The sequence below is a fragment of the Oreochromis niloticus genome, linkage group LG23 (assembly GCF_001858045.2).
Source record: "Oreochromis niloticus isolate F11D_XX linkage group LG23, O_niloticus_UMD_NMBU, whole genome shotgun sequence".
NCBI lineage: Eukaryota > Metazoa > Chordata > Actinopteri > Cichliformes > Cichlidae > Oreochromis > Oreochromis niloticus.
The window spans coordinates 16,472,989-16,488,195 of record NC_031986.2 but is presented as its reverse complement, the minus strand read 5'-3'; the positions used below and the strand labels follow the sequence as shown (position 1 = coordinate 16,488,195).

General features: G+C 40.5%; 2 protein-coding genes across 4 annotated transcripts in view; both read right to left on the bottom strand.

Moving 5' to 3' along the window:
* The window catches only part of nfkbiz (nuclear factor of kappa light polypeptide gene enhancer in B-cells inhibitor, zeta), a 692,084-nt gene that overhangs the window by 352,157 nt on the left and 324,720 nt on the right, over positions 1-15,207 (bottom strand). The gene's annotated exons all lie outside the window — the stretch shown is intronic.
* On the bottom strand, positions 4,057-15,074 carry LOC112843914 (zinc finger protein 708-like). Its single transcript, XM_025903256.1, has 5 exons — positions 14,776-15,074; positions 6,478-6,583; positions 5,320-6,084; positions 4,624-4,999; positions 4,057-4,100 (listed from the first exon to the last, which is right to left on the bottom strand). Exons 2-5 carry the CDS (start codon positions 6,493-6,495, stop codon positions 4,057-4,059), a joined length of 1,203 nt encoding a protein of 400 aa, XP_025759041.1. The 5' UTR covers positions 6,496-6,583; positions 14,776-15,074.

The window sequence follows — 15,207 nt, the reverse complement described above, 5'->3', positions numbered from 1 at the left end:
TCTCATTGACTTTTTTGTTCGTCTTGGGATGATACACATGTGTGCCAGATTTCATACATGTAGCTCAAACGATGTGTTCGTAGGGCTGCATTTAACAAGGCATAGGTGGCGCTACAGAGCCATTTCCCAATGCTCATATGTAAAACCATTAAAATACAAAATTTTTCACCAGACCTGGCATGTGTGCAAAATTTCATGAGTTTGTGAGCATGTTAAAGCCCTCAAAAAGGCCCTTGTTTTGCCTGAATAATAATAAGAAGAAGAAGAAACGGAGCAGATACAATAGGGCCTTCGCACTCTCAGTGCTCGGGCCCTAAGAATAATAATAATAATAAGAAGAAGAAACAGAGCAGATACAATAGGGCCTTCGCACAGTCAGTGCTCGGGCCCTAATAAAAAGCATGATTTAAAAAAATTTAGGCTTAATGCTAGTCTATATATAGACCAGCATCAGAACTTCAAAGTCTATCATCTGACAGACAGGCAGCCAGAGTAAAGACCTCAGAGCTGGACTGGTGTGGTCCACTTTTTTGGTCTTAGTGAGGACTTGAGCAGCAGAGTTCTGAATGAGCTGTAATTGTCTGACTGATTTTTTAGGCAGACCTGTAAAGATGCTGTTACAGTAATCAAGCCTACTAAAAATGAATGCATGGACTAGTTTTTCCAGGTCCTGTTGAGACATCATATCAGTACTTACTTTTAAACGTTTACTCTTTGGCCGCTCCGCTTCCACCGTTTTTTTCGGCAAAATTATCCACACCCACTGCCGCGTAATGCAATCAGTAATATGTTGGGCCACAAAGTCTACACCAACACATCCTTAAAATTCAGGGAAATGAAGGACGCATTTGAGGGCTGCATTTCGAGCAGCCTTCGAATTGGGACAGCCTTCGTCGCGTTGCTGTGATGTAATAGGCCTTAAAATGAGGCCTTTAAGGCTGCAGACCCTGAATTGGGATACAGACCAGGAGTGACATGTTTAGCGCATGTTCTCCTTAAATTGCTGGCTGTCTGAGTGGTGTCCCAGAAACGATGTGGGCTTCATAGATAATTGGCAAACCTTCTGGAGGAAACCTGGTCTTGTTAGGAGAGACGGCATCCATCCCACTTTGGATGGAGCAGCTCTCATTTCTAGAAATATGGACCAATTTATTAAACCCCCCAAAATATGACTATCCAGAGTTGGGACCAGGAAGCAGAGTTGCAGTCTTACACGCCTCTCTGCAGCTTCTCTCCTCCTGCTACCCCCCCAAAAACCCATCTCCATAGAGACTGTGTCAGCTCCCAAAAAGACAAAAAACAAACTAAAAACCAGCAATAAACAACTTAAACATAAAAAATCACAAAGAAAGAACAATACAGTATCCACATCTGAACCAAAGAGTAAAACAGTGAAATGTGGATTATTAAATATTAGGTCTCTCTCCTCCAAGTCTCTGTTAGTACATGACTTAATAATTGATCAACAAATCGATTTACTCTGCCTTACAGAAACCTGGTTGCAGCAGGATGATTATGTTAGTTTAAATGAATCAACACCCCCAAGTCATTCTAACTACCAGAAACCTCGAAGCACAGGCCGAGGGGGCGGTGTGGCAGCAATTTTTCACACCAGCCTATTAATTAACGAAAGACCAAGACAGACTTTTAATTCATTTGAAAGCCTGATGCTCAGCCTCGTCCACCCCAGCTGTAAAACTCAGAAACCAGTCTTACTTGTTATCATCTATCGTCCACCTGGGCCTTACACAGAGTTTCTCTCTGATTTCTCAGACTTTTTATCTGATTTAGTGCTCAGCTCAGATAAAATAATTATTGTGGGTGATTTTAACATCCATGTAGATGCTAAAAATGACAGCCTCAACATCGCATTTAATCTGTTATTAGACTATTAAATATTTCACTTTAATGTTGCAACTATGCGGTCACTTCTGTCTTTAAACAAAATAATATTTTCTAGTTACAGAAATCATGAAATCCAAACTAAAGTGTTACTGTTGCTATATGCATTTTATATAAATAATTTATGATGGTACTGACATAAAGGAAGACAAAGTTACAGGTTGCATCCTTTGAGTTTGTCTTTGGGCGATTTTTAGAAGCACAGATGTTTCTGTTCTATTCTTAAATCATTTTTTTCAAACACAAACACTATTTTAAAGCTTCTAAAGAGTAAAATATTAATGATAATTATAATAACAGTAAAAAAAAGACAAAAGCTCTCAGATCCATCAAACCAAGCAGCAGAGAGAACAATAAGAGAAGAGAAAACTTTAACCTTGTAGACTTCATTATGTTCCAGCTGCTCTACAGACGCTGTGACCTCGAACTTAAGCAGGTCATAAAGTATGTGCAGCTCAATAACTTCATAATTAGACCCTGTGGTATTTAGGCAGCAGAACAACTAAGAATAACAACTACAAATAATGTTTTTAGGTTTCTGTTGTTCTGCAAGGTTCTGTACAGGAGAACCAAACCAAGAGCAAATATTATGTCTCATTTATACCCGAGCACGAAGAGCCATCAGAATTTATCAAATTGAATCATCTTTGTTTAGATGCAAAAAGAATCATATAGAAATGAAAAAGTATGAATATAAATCCAGAGCAAAGATATCCTCTAAATCAGCGTAACACATGTGCAGCTGCTGGGATTCACTTAAGCATTCGGCTCGTTGCTGTTGCAGATTTTTCTCACGCTGTTCTGGCTCACAGCGCTGCAAGCACAAAAAGTAAATACCCCCAAAGTTCTGAAAGGTAACTAATTAGTAAGAGTATCGTTACTCTCCCCAGGAGTAGTCCAGCAGTAGAAATCAGTCCAATAACGAGGTGTGTAACATCTAGCAGGGTGACAGAAAAACCCAGGGTAACTTCTTAGGACCTCAACGTCTCTCTCACATTGCGTTTTTTAAACATGTTTCCATTTGTCACTTCAGTCTTTACTCTGAAATACAGGAAGAGAAATCATGGCTGAAACAATTTCTCATGAAACCAGGGGTGTGGTCCAACAGTCAGTTTTGGTGAGGAAGGTTCCTAACGGAGAGAAGTGACCCAGAAGTATCTGTGTAGCAGCCACAATGAATCAACATCATGAGCTTTATTAACTGATCAAAGTCTATTCTTTCATCTTCTGTATTATTCAGTTTGCATTGGTAATGCCCATTATTGTAATGCTTTTTTAAGATGAGCAAAACTTTATTTCACTTTGGGTTAGCTGGGATAAGTGATGGATGGAGGGAATTTTACTTCAGTCACAGAAATCCTAAACAGGAAGGAGGAGCAGAGTTAGCGTGGATCACTATCCAGCAGGGAAACAAGATTTATTTCAATTTCTAGGCCATGAGTGAGATTTCCTAAGTGGGCAAATTAGGGTGATGACACCGTTCCAGAGTGATCTATTAATAGTGCACCAACTTACATTCAGAGATGCATGCAGCCAGTTCATTTCAGCAGTAACCAGCTTTCTACCAACAGCAGCACAAAAACAGCAGATTCGATCATGGAGACACTGAATCTGCTACACTAATTAAAACATTGTAAGTGCAGGTCTTCGGTTTACGTTTCTTTGTGAAAACAGCACAGCAAAGGAGACTCTGTGACATTTTGGTATGAGGGATAAATCTTCTGACCGAACCTGCTGGGACTGTGTGAGGTCCTGAGGCTAAGAGTGAGGATTTATCCACAGGAGAGCTGCGTTCTTACAAACCATCCCACTGTGTAAACCTGACATCTGTGGAGCAGCTGAGCTGTATGATGTGTACAAGGACACAAAACATTATTTAGCATCAGATCCCGAGCCCTCCATGTGTTAATCAAGAAACTGCTGCTGTGCTACATCCATAACTAATGAATAAATTAGGAGCTAAAGCTAAAAGGACAGTTTATTTGTACCATCTTCATGTGAAAACATTTAAGAACATCACAGATGAAAGAAACATTAACAACTTCCACACTACATAAAGCAAGAAAAATAGTTTTTCTTTCAGGTGGTTTCAGAAAAAACAAAAACATCAAACAGCTCCAAGACTCTCTTTGAAAGAACTAAAAACCTTTATTCTCATGGTCCAATCATGAGTGAACTCCCCGATGAAGCCTTGTGTGCTAAAACATGTCAGAGTTTTAAAGGTTAAACATGAGTTTCCAAAACGTTTTGCTGGAGAACAATGAACTATTTGACTGAGTTTCAATTATTTACAGACGAGCAAAACCCGGAGAGAGAAAAAAGGACATAACTGACTCAGTAAAACGACAGAAAATAAGATCCCATGTGCATCTGTATTATGTAGGAGTTCAGCCCAGCAACCAGTTCAGTTCAACACAAGTTTAAATGATTCTATCTGAACTCTGTGGAGCCTGATCTCAAGCTTTTTGAGTCTGACTCTGAAACCAGACGATCTTTCTGTCTCTTCAGATTCACTGTGATCCAGTGATGGGAGTGATTTCAGCCCTGAGTGATCACGCTGATGTTTGCACAGAGCAGCCAATGAGGTGAATGTTTGGACACATTGGTAACAGTGAAACAGTTTATTAGTAACGTGGGATCGTTTGTGTTTGGAGTATGAACTGAGATTCCTGAAGCTCTTGTCACACTGGTCACAGCTGTAGTTTCCTTCCATGTGTGTACGTTCATGCCTGTTACGATGACCTGATTGTGAGAAGCTTTTGTCACAGTGTCTGCACTTGTGTGGTTTCTCTCCTGTGTGGACTCGTTTGTGCATTTTAAGCTGACCTGCAGTGGTGAAGGATGACCCACACTGATCACAGAGGTGCTTTTTAACCCCACTGTGAATCAGTTCATGTAGTTTTAAGTCACGTGATGTGGTGAAGCTTCTCCCACATTCTTTGCAGTATTTCAGTTTGTCTCCAGTGTGTTTACGTTGATGTATTTTTAGGGTAACTTGCCAACTGAAAGTTTTTCCACAGATGTCACAATGAAAGTCTTTCCCACCACCACAGTTATGACAGGGTTGAGAACTGGATCCATCTGTGTCGCTCTGCTTCTAAACAAAGACACAAAGACAGTGTAAGTCAGTCCTTCAACATTTTTATCCTGAACGTCGCCTGAAATAAAGAGCATCTCTGCAGACGTCCAATTACATTTTACTGTTTCAGTGAACACACTCAGTTTACTGGGCTGCAATAACTACAATACTACCACCATAACACTACAGTAATAATAAAATTATAACTGAAATGAAAATCTGAATTATCACTCAGTGCTGCTTTTCCATGCAGTAGAATTGCTAACATGCTAACACAGTTTAATGAGCAGAGTTGTTCCAAACAGTCAGGCTAAAATGATAAAAATATAAATACATACCTCACAGTAACTGCACTTGTAGAGTCTCTTTCTGGTGTGGATCTGTTGGTGTCGTCTCAGGTAATGTGGAGATTTAAAAGTCTTCTCACACAGGTCACATTTATAAGGTCGTCCCTCAGTGTGGGTAAACATGTGTTGTTGTAACCTTCCGTCTGTTATAAACTCTTTGCTGCATTGTTCACAGCAGTACACATCATGTCTGGTGTGAATGCGTAGGTGTGTATTTCGGTGCCCTCTCTGGCTGAAAGTTTTTCCACAGATGTCACAGCTGTATGCCTTAATTCCAGAGTGGGTAAGTAAATGATTCTTTAAGCTGCTACTGTGAGTAAAAGCTCTGCCACACTGATCACAGCTGTACGCTTTAACTCCACTGTGGATGAGTTGGTGTTCTTTTAGGGAAATCTTCAAGGAAAAAGACTTTCCACACAAGTCACAGCTGAACGGTCTCTCTCCAGTGTGGATGACCTGATGATGTTTTAGTTTAGCCTTCAAAGTAAACTCCTTCCCACACTCGTCACAGCTGTATGCCTTAATTCCAGAGTGGGTAAGTAAATGATTCTTTAAGCTGCTACTTTGAGTAAAAGCTCTGCCACACTCGTCACAGCTGAACGCTTTAACTCCACTGTGGATGAGTTGGTGTCGTTTTAGGGAATCCTTCCTGGAAAAATCCTTCCCACACTCGTCACAGCTGTATGTTTTCTCTCTCTTTCTTCTGTGAGGTTTGTGGGCCTCCTGAGAGCGCTGACCTCTCGGTCCATGTTGGTCCTGCAGTGACAGAGATACAAACAGAGGCAGTGAGTGAAATGCAGTCGTGGAACAACCTCAACCTTCAAACTCCCTCCATTAACACTAGTTTTAAACCTGAAGGTGGAGTGTGGCACCAAACACCTTAAAGGTCTCTTATCCCCACCTACTGGTAGTAGTAACACATTACATCCAACCTGGTGCTAAAAATAATTCATGACTGTTCAAACCCTAAACTCATGCCCATCCCTCCTGATTGTATGTACACACACACACACACTTTTATATTATGTTATAATTTATATTATATTGTTGTTTCCTATTACATATTTCTATAATATGTATAGATTTATACATAACGCAAATTTTCAAATGTATATCGTGATAAATATTTATATCGCCCTGCTCTGTCACCTTCTGTGTTGAGCTCATTGTTTTCTCTGTAGTGGCTGAACTGAGTCCAAGTAGCTGTAAATGTTCCTCTGCTGCTCCGTCAGACTCTTCTCCTCCTGCTGATCAGCTGGGACACAAAACAGATCTTTGTTAGGCTCCACACTGCACTGAAGAGTCAAAGTGTCTCATATGTTCATCTGACAAGACAAAGAGCGCATTTTTGTTTCCCGAGGTGGGCAACTTATTGGAAACAAACACAAAAGGTTCGAGCACTGATACCTGGCATTGCTGGCATTGAAAGATGCAATGCCAGCAATGTGGATGGTCAAGACTAAAACCAATCATTAAGCAAAGACAACAGGGATCATTTGTTTCTGTTTATTTAGCATTCACAACATTTGTAGTTGCCTTCTGTACAGGGGAAGTCCACGTACACTGTGTGGTACCGCCACCGCAGAAGGTGCATTCAATCTCTGTAAGAAAAACTAGATTGTCTGAGACTGAAATGATATTAACAAAAGGAGTGGTGATTTGTAAAACTTCAAGTGTATGATAAGGTGAAAACAAATACACAATTGCATGTCATGTAGTTGAAGGTTTTTTTTCTTCTTTTGGAAGACCGGAAAACACTGAAAGTTACAAATGTATTGTGCTTGAAACAAATTCAAAATAGGTGATAAAGCCAGCTGCACATGTGTGTCACAAGTAAATCTGGCTGTATAATAAACAGAAACAAGTGATCCCTGCTGTCTTTGCTTAATGATTGGTTTGAGTCTTGACAATCCACATTGCTGGCATTGCATCTTTCAGTGTGTTTGTGGGTGGATTTGAATGCACCAGTGTAAGTGCAGTATTAACCCCGATTCTTTTGTCCCCATGATAGAACAGAGAAAACCGACTCAGTGTGTTAAAACATTTATATTTCTTTTTATTCAATCATCTTCATTCAATCATTCAAGAGAGAGACCCCTGCACAGCCCAAACGCCAGTTGCAGGATCTCTAACATTAGAATCATAAACTGTGTCTCATATAATTATTATTTTCGTACTTTACACGTCACAGTTTTGATACAAGCAGAAATAGTATGATTTAGCAGAAATACTGTAACATGACTGAAATATACTGTAACATGACAGAAATACCTCCACTTAGTAGTAATACTATAACATAACACAAATGTTATGATTTGGCACAAAAACCATGATTTGGCAAAAATACTATGATTTAGCAGAAATACTATGATTGAGCAGAAGTACTAAGATGTAGTAAAAGTACTTTGATTTAAGAGAAATACAATTATGGAGGAGTAATACTTTAAAATGGGAGAAATATTGATACACACACACATTCACAGAGCCTAAAGGGAAGAGTATTTGTGCCATGGAGTGTTAAGAAGAATCTGAGGTCCATATTAGAAAAGCTGTTAAAAAGTTTGCAGAATTGTAATAAATGATGAATATGAATTAGTATACGAAGCTGTGCAGGCCCTAATATGTAAATTTGAATGTCTCAGTCCTCACAGAGGATTGGCTGCCTGGGGACCTGGCAGAAATATATAGTAATAGTATGATTAAGCATAAATACTACATTTAGCAGAAATACTGTATTAAGCACAAATCCTATAAAAAGCAGAAATACTATATTAAGCAATATAAATATCCTATAAAAATCCTATAAAAAGCAAAAATACTGTACTATGATTTGGTAGAAAAACTATAAATAATCAGAAATACTATATTTGGCAGAAATACTACATTTAGCACAAATCTTATAAAATAATAATCTGTGACAGTCAGTAGATCTGCTACAAATTGCAGATCATATGCAAGTTTTGGAAATTACATTATAAATATTCCTAACTTAGCCATGGCAGCCATGTTGATGTATTACCTATATTGGCTGAAAATGTTCATTTCCAGAGAAAGGACACAGGCAGACTATGCTTACAGGATGTGATGTTACATGTTATTATGTGATGTTATTGAAATCATCATGAATAACAGGAGTGGTGATTTCAATAACTTTGTGTATATAATTTGGCATTTCTTACTGATGTAGGCCAAAATTAAATACATAATAAAATGTAATTCATTTTAAAGGTTTATTTGCAAGACACAAAAACAGACAAAATAGAAAGTTCCACATGTATTGTGGAACTTTCCACACACACACATAAAACATATTAAGGATTGTGCATTAACATAAAACTGTTGTCGAAATTCACCAGAGAAACACACACACACACATGAAGGGAGGGAGAGAGAGAATATGCAAACAGCTACCAAACAGCCATCATAATTCGTCATACAATGAGAAAAGGACAAATCAACAATTAACAAGGACTAATTAATATTAAAATCTGTAACATAATGTATTGTTTGGAGTTTAGTCTGATTGTTTCAGGATGACCTGCCATTATCCAATGACACATCTGCTTACCTGTATCTTTTGCTCGTTTCTCCTCCTCTTTTCTATTTTTTCTAAACTGAGCACCTGATGGCTTTGAACTTTTCTTGTCCATCTTCCATTGGTTTTAATTTTGCACTCCAGTATGAACACAAATCCCCCAACTCGAGGATCACCACAATTAACCTAATAGACCTACACCTTGGTTCACAGATTCACTTTGTCTAAGGTTTATTTCTGGGATTTCACACAACCCAGGATTCAAATCATGAATACATAATGGGCTTGGATTTACAACATTATGAATGAAATGTGCTCTATTTGATTCAATTCAATTCAATTTTATTTATATAGCGCCAAATCACAACAAAAGTCGCCTCAAGGCGCTTTATATTGTACAGTAGATCGCACAATAATAAATACAGAGAAAAACCCAACAATCATATGACCCCCTATGAGCAAGCACTTTGGCGACAGTGGGAAGGAAAAACTCCCTTTTAACAGGAAGAAACCTCCGGCAGAACCAGGCTCAGGGAGGGGCGGGGCCATCTGCTGCGACCGGTTGGGGTGAAAGAAGGAAAACAGGATAAAGACATGCTGTGGAAGAGAGACAGGTTAATAACAGATATGATTCGATGCAGAGAGGTCTATTAACACATACTGAGTGAGAAAGGTGACTGGAAAGGAAAAACTCAATGCATCATGGGAATCCCCGGCAGCCTACGTCTATTGCAGCATAACTAAGGGAGGATTCAGGGTCACCTGGTCCAGCCCTAACTATATGCTTTAGCAAAAAGGAAAGTTTTAAGCCTAATCTTGAAAGTAGAGATAGTGTCTGTCTCCCGAATCCAAACTGGAAGCTGGTTCCACAGAAGAGGGGCCTGAAAACTGAAGGCTCTGCCTCCCATTCTACTTTTAAATACTCTAGGAACAACAAGTAGGCCTGCAGAGCGAGAGCGAAGTGCTCTAATAGGGTGATATGGCACTACAAGGTCATTAAGATAAGATGGGGCCTGATTGTTTAAGACCTTGTATGTGAGGAGCAGGATTTTGAATTCAATTCTGGATTTAACAGGAAGCCAATGAAGGGAAGCCAAAACAGGAGAAATATGCTCTCTCTTTCTAGTCCCTGTCAGTACTCTTGCTGCAGCATTTTGGATCAGCTGAAGGCTTTTCAGCGAGTTTTTAGGACATCCTGATAATAATGAATTACAGTAGTCCAGCCTGGAAGTAATGAATGCATGAACTAGTTTTTCAGCATCACTCTGAGACAGGATATTTCTAATTTTAGAGATGTTGCGCAAATGGAAGAAAGCAGTCTTACATATTTGTTTAATATGTGCGCTGAAGGACATGTCCTGGTCAAAAATGACTCCAAGGTTCCTCACAGTGTTACTGGGTGTTCGGGCTGTCACTTGGTGTTCGCTCGCTTTGTGGTAGAGTATCACTTCCTGTTCCTGCTCAAACACAGTGGTGTTTCTGAGTAGCTTTTCTGCTTAGCAATTTAATTTAAATCTTTTGATACATCCCTTTTTCATAGTATAATCTTAACGTGCTTCATCTGAATCACCCTTTCTGTGTACTCACTACCTAATTTATAGCCAAAGTATTCACTCACTGTCTCTTTACTGTTTCGCTAGCTTAGCTTAGCTCGTAGGCGACTCGTTAGCACCATGGCTACTTCACCTGTCCCTCCTGCACTTTCCTGCTCATTGTGTCAGATGTTTAGTTACTCCTCGGCCTCCTTTAGCAGTAATGATACCTGTAACAAATGTAGCATATTTGCAGCTCTGGAGGCCAGGATTACTGAATTGGAGACTCGGCTTCGCACCCCTCATTCACCCGTAGCTAGCCAGGCCCCTGTAGCTGGTGCAGCCAAAGATAGCGTAGGCCCCGCTAGCTGTTCCCCGGCAGACCCCAAGCAGCTGGGGAAAGAGGGCGGCTGGGTGACGGTGAGGAGGAACCATAGTCTTAAACAGAAGCCCCAGGTACATCACCAACCTGTTCATGTGTCTAACCGTTTTTCCCCACTCGCCGACACACCCGCCGGGGGTCAAACTCTGGTAATTGGTGATTCTGTTCTCAGACATGTGAAGCTAGAGACACCGGCAACCATAGTCAATTGCCTTCCAGGGGCCAGAGCAGGCGACATTGAAGGAAATTTAAAACTGCTGGCTAAGGGTAAACGTAAATACAGTAAGATCATAATTCACGTCGGCAGTAATGACACCCGGTTACGCCAATCGGAGGTCACTAAAATCAATATTGAATCGGTGTGTAACTTTGCCAAAACAATGTCGGACTCTGTAGTTTTCTCTGGTCCCCTCCCCAATCAGACCAGGAGTGACATGTTTAGCCGCATGTTCTACTTAAATTGCTGGCTGTCTGAGTGGTGTCCCAGAAACGATGTGGGCTTCATAGATAATTGGCAAACCTTCTGGAGGAAACCTGGTCTTGTTAGGAGAGACGGCATCCATCCCACTTTGGATGGAGCAGCTCTCATTTCTAGAAATATGGACCAATTTATTAAACCCCCCAAAATATGACTATCCAGAGTTGGGACCAGGAAGCAGAGTTGCAGTCTTACACGCCTCTCTGCAGCTTCTCTCCTCCTGCTACCCCCCCAAAAATCCATCTCCATTGAGACTGTGTCAGCTCCCAAAAAGACAAAAAACAAACCAAAAACCAGCAATAAACAACTTAAACATAAAAAATCACCAAGAAAGAAAAAATCAGTATCCACATCTGAACCAAAGAGTAAAACAGTGAAATGTGGATTATTAAATATTAGGTCTCTCTCCTCCAAGTCTCTGTTAGTACATGACTTAATAATTGATCAACAAATCGATTTACTCTGCCTTACAGAAACCTGGTTGCAGCAGGATGATTATGTTAGTTTAAATGAATCAACACCCCCGAGTCATTCTAACTACCAGAAATCTCGAAGCACAGGCCGAGGGGGCGGTGTGGCAGCAATTTTTCACACCAGCCTATTAATTAACGAAAGACCAAGACAGACTTTTAATTCATTTGAAAGCCTGATGCTTAGCCTCGTCCACCCCAGCTGTAAAACTCAGAAACCAGTCTTACTTGTTATCATCTATCGTCCACCTGGCCCTTACACAGAGTTTCTCTCTGATTTCTCAGACTTTTTATCTGATTTAGTGCTCAGCTCAGATAAAATAATTATTGTGGGTGATTTTAACATCCATGTAGATGCTAAAAATGACAGCCTCAACATGGCATTTAATCTGTTATTAGACTCAATTGGTTTCTCTCAAAATGTAAAAGAACCCACCCACCACTTTAATCACACTCTAGATCTTGTGTTAACATATGGCATAGAAACTGAACATTTAACAGTGTTTCCTGAAAACCCTCTGCTGTCTGATCATTTCCTGATAACATTTACATTTACAATAATTGATTACACAGCAGTGGAAAGTAGACTTTATCAAAGTAGATGTCTTTCTGAAAGTGCTGTAACTAAGTTTAAGAATATAATCCACCCACTGTTATCATCTTCAATGCCCTGCACCAACATAGAGCAGAGCAGCTATCTGAACGCTACTTCAACAGAGGTCGATTATCTTGTTAATAATTTTACCTCCTCACTACGTACGACTCTGGATACTGTAGCTCCAGTGAAAACTAAGGCCTCAAATCCGAAGTACCTGACTCCGTGGTATAATTCTCAAACACGTAGCCTAAAGCAGATAACTCGTAAGCTGGAGAGGAAATGGCGTGTCTCAAATTTAGAGGATCATCATTTAGCCTGGAGAAATAGTTTGCTGCTTTATAAGAAAGCCCTCCGCAAAGCCAGAACATCTTACTATTCGTCACTGATTGAAGAAAGTAAGAACAACCCCAGGTTTCTCTTCAGCACTGTAGCCAGGCTGACAAAAAGTCAGAGCACTGTTGAGCCAACCATCCCTTTAACATTAACTAGTAATGACTTCATGAACTTCTTCACAAATAAGATTTCTATCATTAGAGAAAAAATTACCAATAATCATCCCACAGATGTAATATTATCTACAGCTACTTTTAGTACCATCGATGTTAAGTTAGACTCTTTTTCTCCAATTGATCTTTCTGAGTTAACTTCAATAATTAATTCCTCCAAACCATCAACGTGGCTTTTAGACCCCATTCCTACAAAACTGCTCAAAGAAGTCCTGCCATTAATTAATTCTTCGATCTTAAATATGATCAACCTATCTCTAATAATCGGCTATGTACCACAGGCCTTCAAGCTGGCTGTAGTTAAACCTTTACTTAAAAAGCCATCTCTAGACCCAGCAGTCTTAGCTAATTATAGGCCAATCTCCAACCTTCCTTTCATATCAAAAATCCTTGAAAGAGTAGTTGTCAAACAGCTAACAGATCATCTGCAGAGGAATGGCTTATTTGAAGAGTTTCAGTCAGGTTTCAGAGCTCATCACAGCACAGAAACAGCTTTAGTGAAGGTTACAAATGATCTTCTTATGGCCTCTGACAGTGGACTCATCTCTGTGCTTGTCCTGCTAGACCTCAGTGCAGCGTTCAATACTGTTGACCATAATATCCTATTAGAGCGATTAGAACATGCTGTAGGTATTAAAGGTACTGCACTGCAGTGGTTTGTATCATATCTATCTAATAGACTCCAATTTGTTCAAGTAAATGGAGAAGCTTCTTCACACACTGAGGTCAATTATGGTGTTCCACAGGGTTCAGTGCTAGGACCAATTCTGTTTACATTATACATGCTTCCCTTAGGCAGCATCATTAGAAGACATAGCATAAATTTTCACTGCTATGCAGATGACACGCAGCTCTATCTATCCATGAAGCCAGGTAACACACACCAATTAGTTAAACTGCAGGAATGTCTTAAAGACATAAAGACCTGGATGGCCGCTAACTTTCTGCTTCCTAAACTGAGGTTATTGTACTCAACCCTGAAAATCTTAGAAATATGGTATCTAAGCAGATTCTTACTCTGGATGGCATTACCTTGGCCGAAGCAGCCGGCCCCCCTCCCCTTTCCAGGGGTTGTGTGTGAGACTTTAGATCATCAAACTGTAAATTTTAAATTGTTATTGATCCCTTTACCCCGAGTCCTAAAGTGTATTTTTATTTTCTTACTCTTCTTATATTTATTGTTTGTTTACTTGCACTGCTGTAACTGGAGCCTTGTCGTCTTGTCTCTCTATATACTCCGCTGTATGTAGCAGAGATGACAATAAAGTTTACTTTGACTTCAGCAGCAAGCAGGCGCACCGAGGGCAAACGCGGGCGCCCTTACTCCCAGCAAATGGACGATGGAAAACCGATCGGTGCCTACAACATTCCCAATATGCGCTGGCATGATGTCGGGGCAGCATGAATACGAGCAATTTTTATTTTATTTTTTTTCGCCGATGCCCGTGATGCCGCCCCCCCCCCCCCACCACGATGCCGCTCCGGGCAACCGCCCGTGTTCCCGTATCAAAAAGCGCTACTGCCTTTACTACTGTGCTTTGATGTCGCTTGTAAGGGTGAAACTCATTGTGAAACGTTTAAGAACCACTGCTACAGAACAATGGAGATTTCCGTTATATGGTAACATCTGCACCTCACGTGACGCCCAGAATTGTACAATACTGATGCTTGAGAGCGCGCGTGTGATGCAAGTATGTGTAGAGTGTTGAGCGCGTGATCAGTGGTGAGAAAAACAACTCACGAAACTTGACCTTTCTATACTCGTGGCTCACTTGCACTTCTAATCTATTCGTTTGCACACTTACATACACCCGGCTGTGGTTTCCTGTTTTGCTACACTCTGGAGAGCCTCGCCTTTAACGGTCTTCTCTCACAGAGAGCAACAGAAAACCTCACTCAGAAAACTTCGAAAAACTCAAGATTGACTGAACTCAGTTCAAAGTTACCTTGGCACTTACCTTTAGACGTGAGAGGTAGTGATGGTCCGCTTGAAGCTGACGCTCCGGTGCGTGTGTCAAAAAGATCAACACACTGCTTCAGAATAGTGATGTGTCGTCGCGAACAAAATGGCTCTTAGAGCCGGATCTTTGACGTGAACGACGGGAGCCGTGTTTTTTCTCTTTCTCTCACCCTCTCTCTCGCACTTTTTTTCCGCTTCACTCCGCACGCGAGCCTTGTGCTTTGCGCTGGGCAGAGGGGGGAGGGGCTGTAGTTACAGTTGCAGTAGCAGAGGAACAGAGCGGGAGGGAGAGACAGAGAAAGAGAGCCAGGGACAACAACGTCACATTAGAAAGGTATAGTAATCATCCACAACTATTTTCAGTTGCAGATGATAAAGGATTCAGAAAGTTTATTCATGCAGGCCCATATGACAGAGA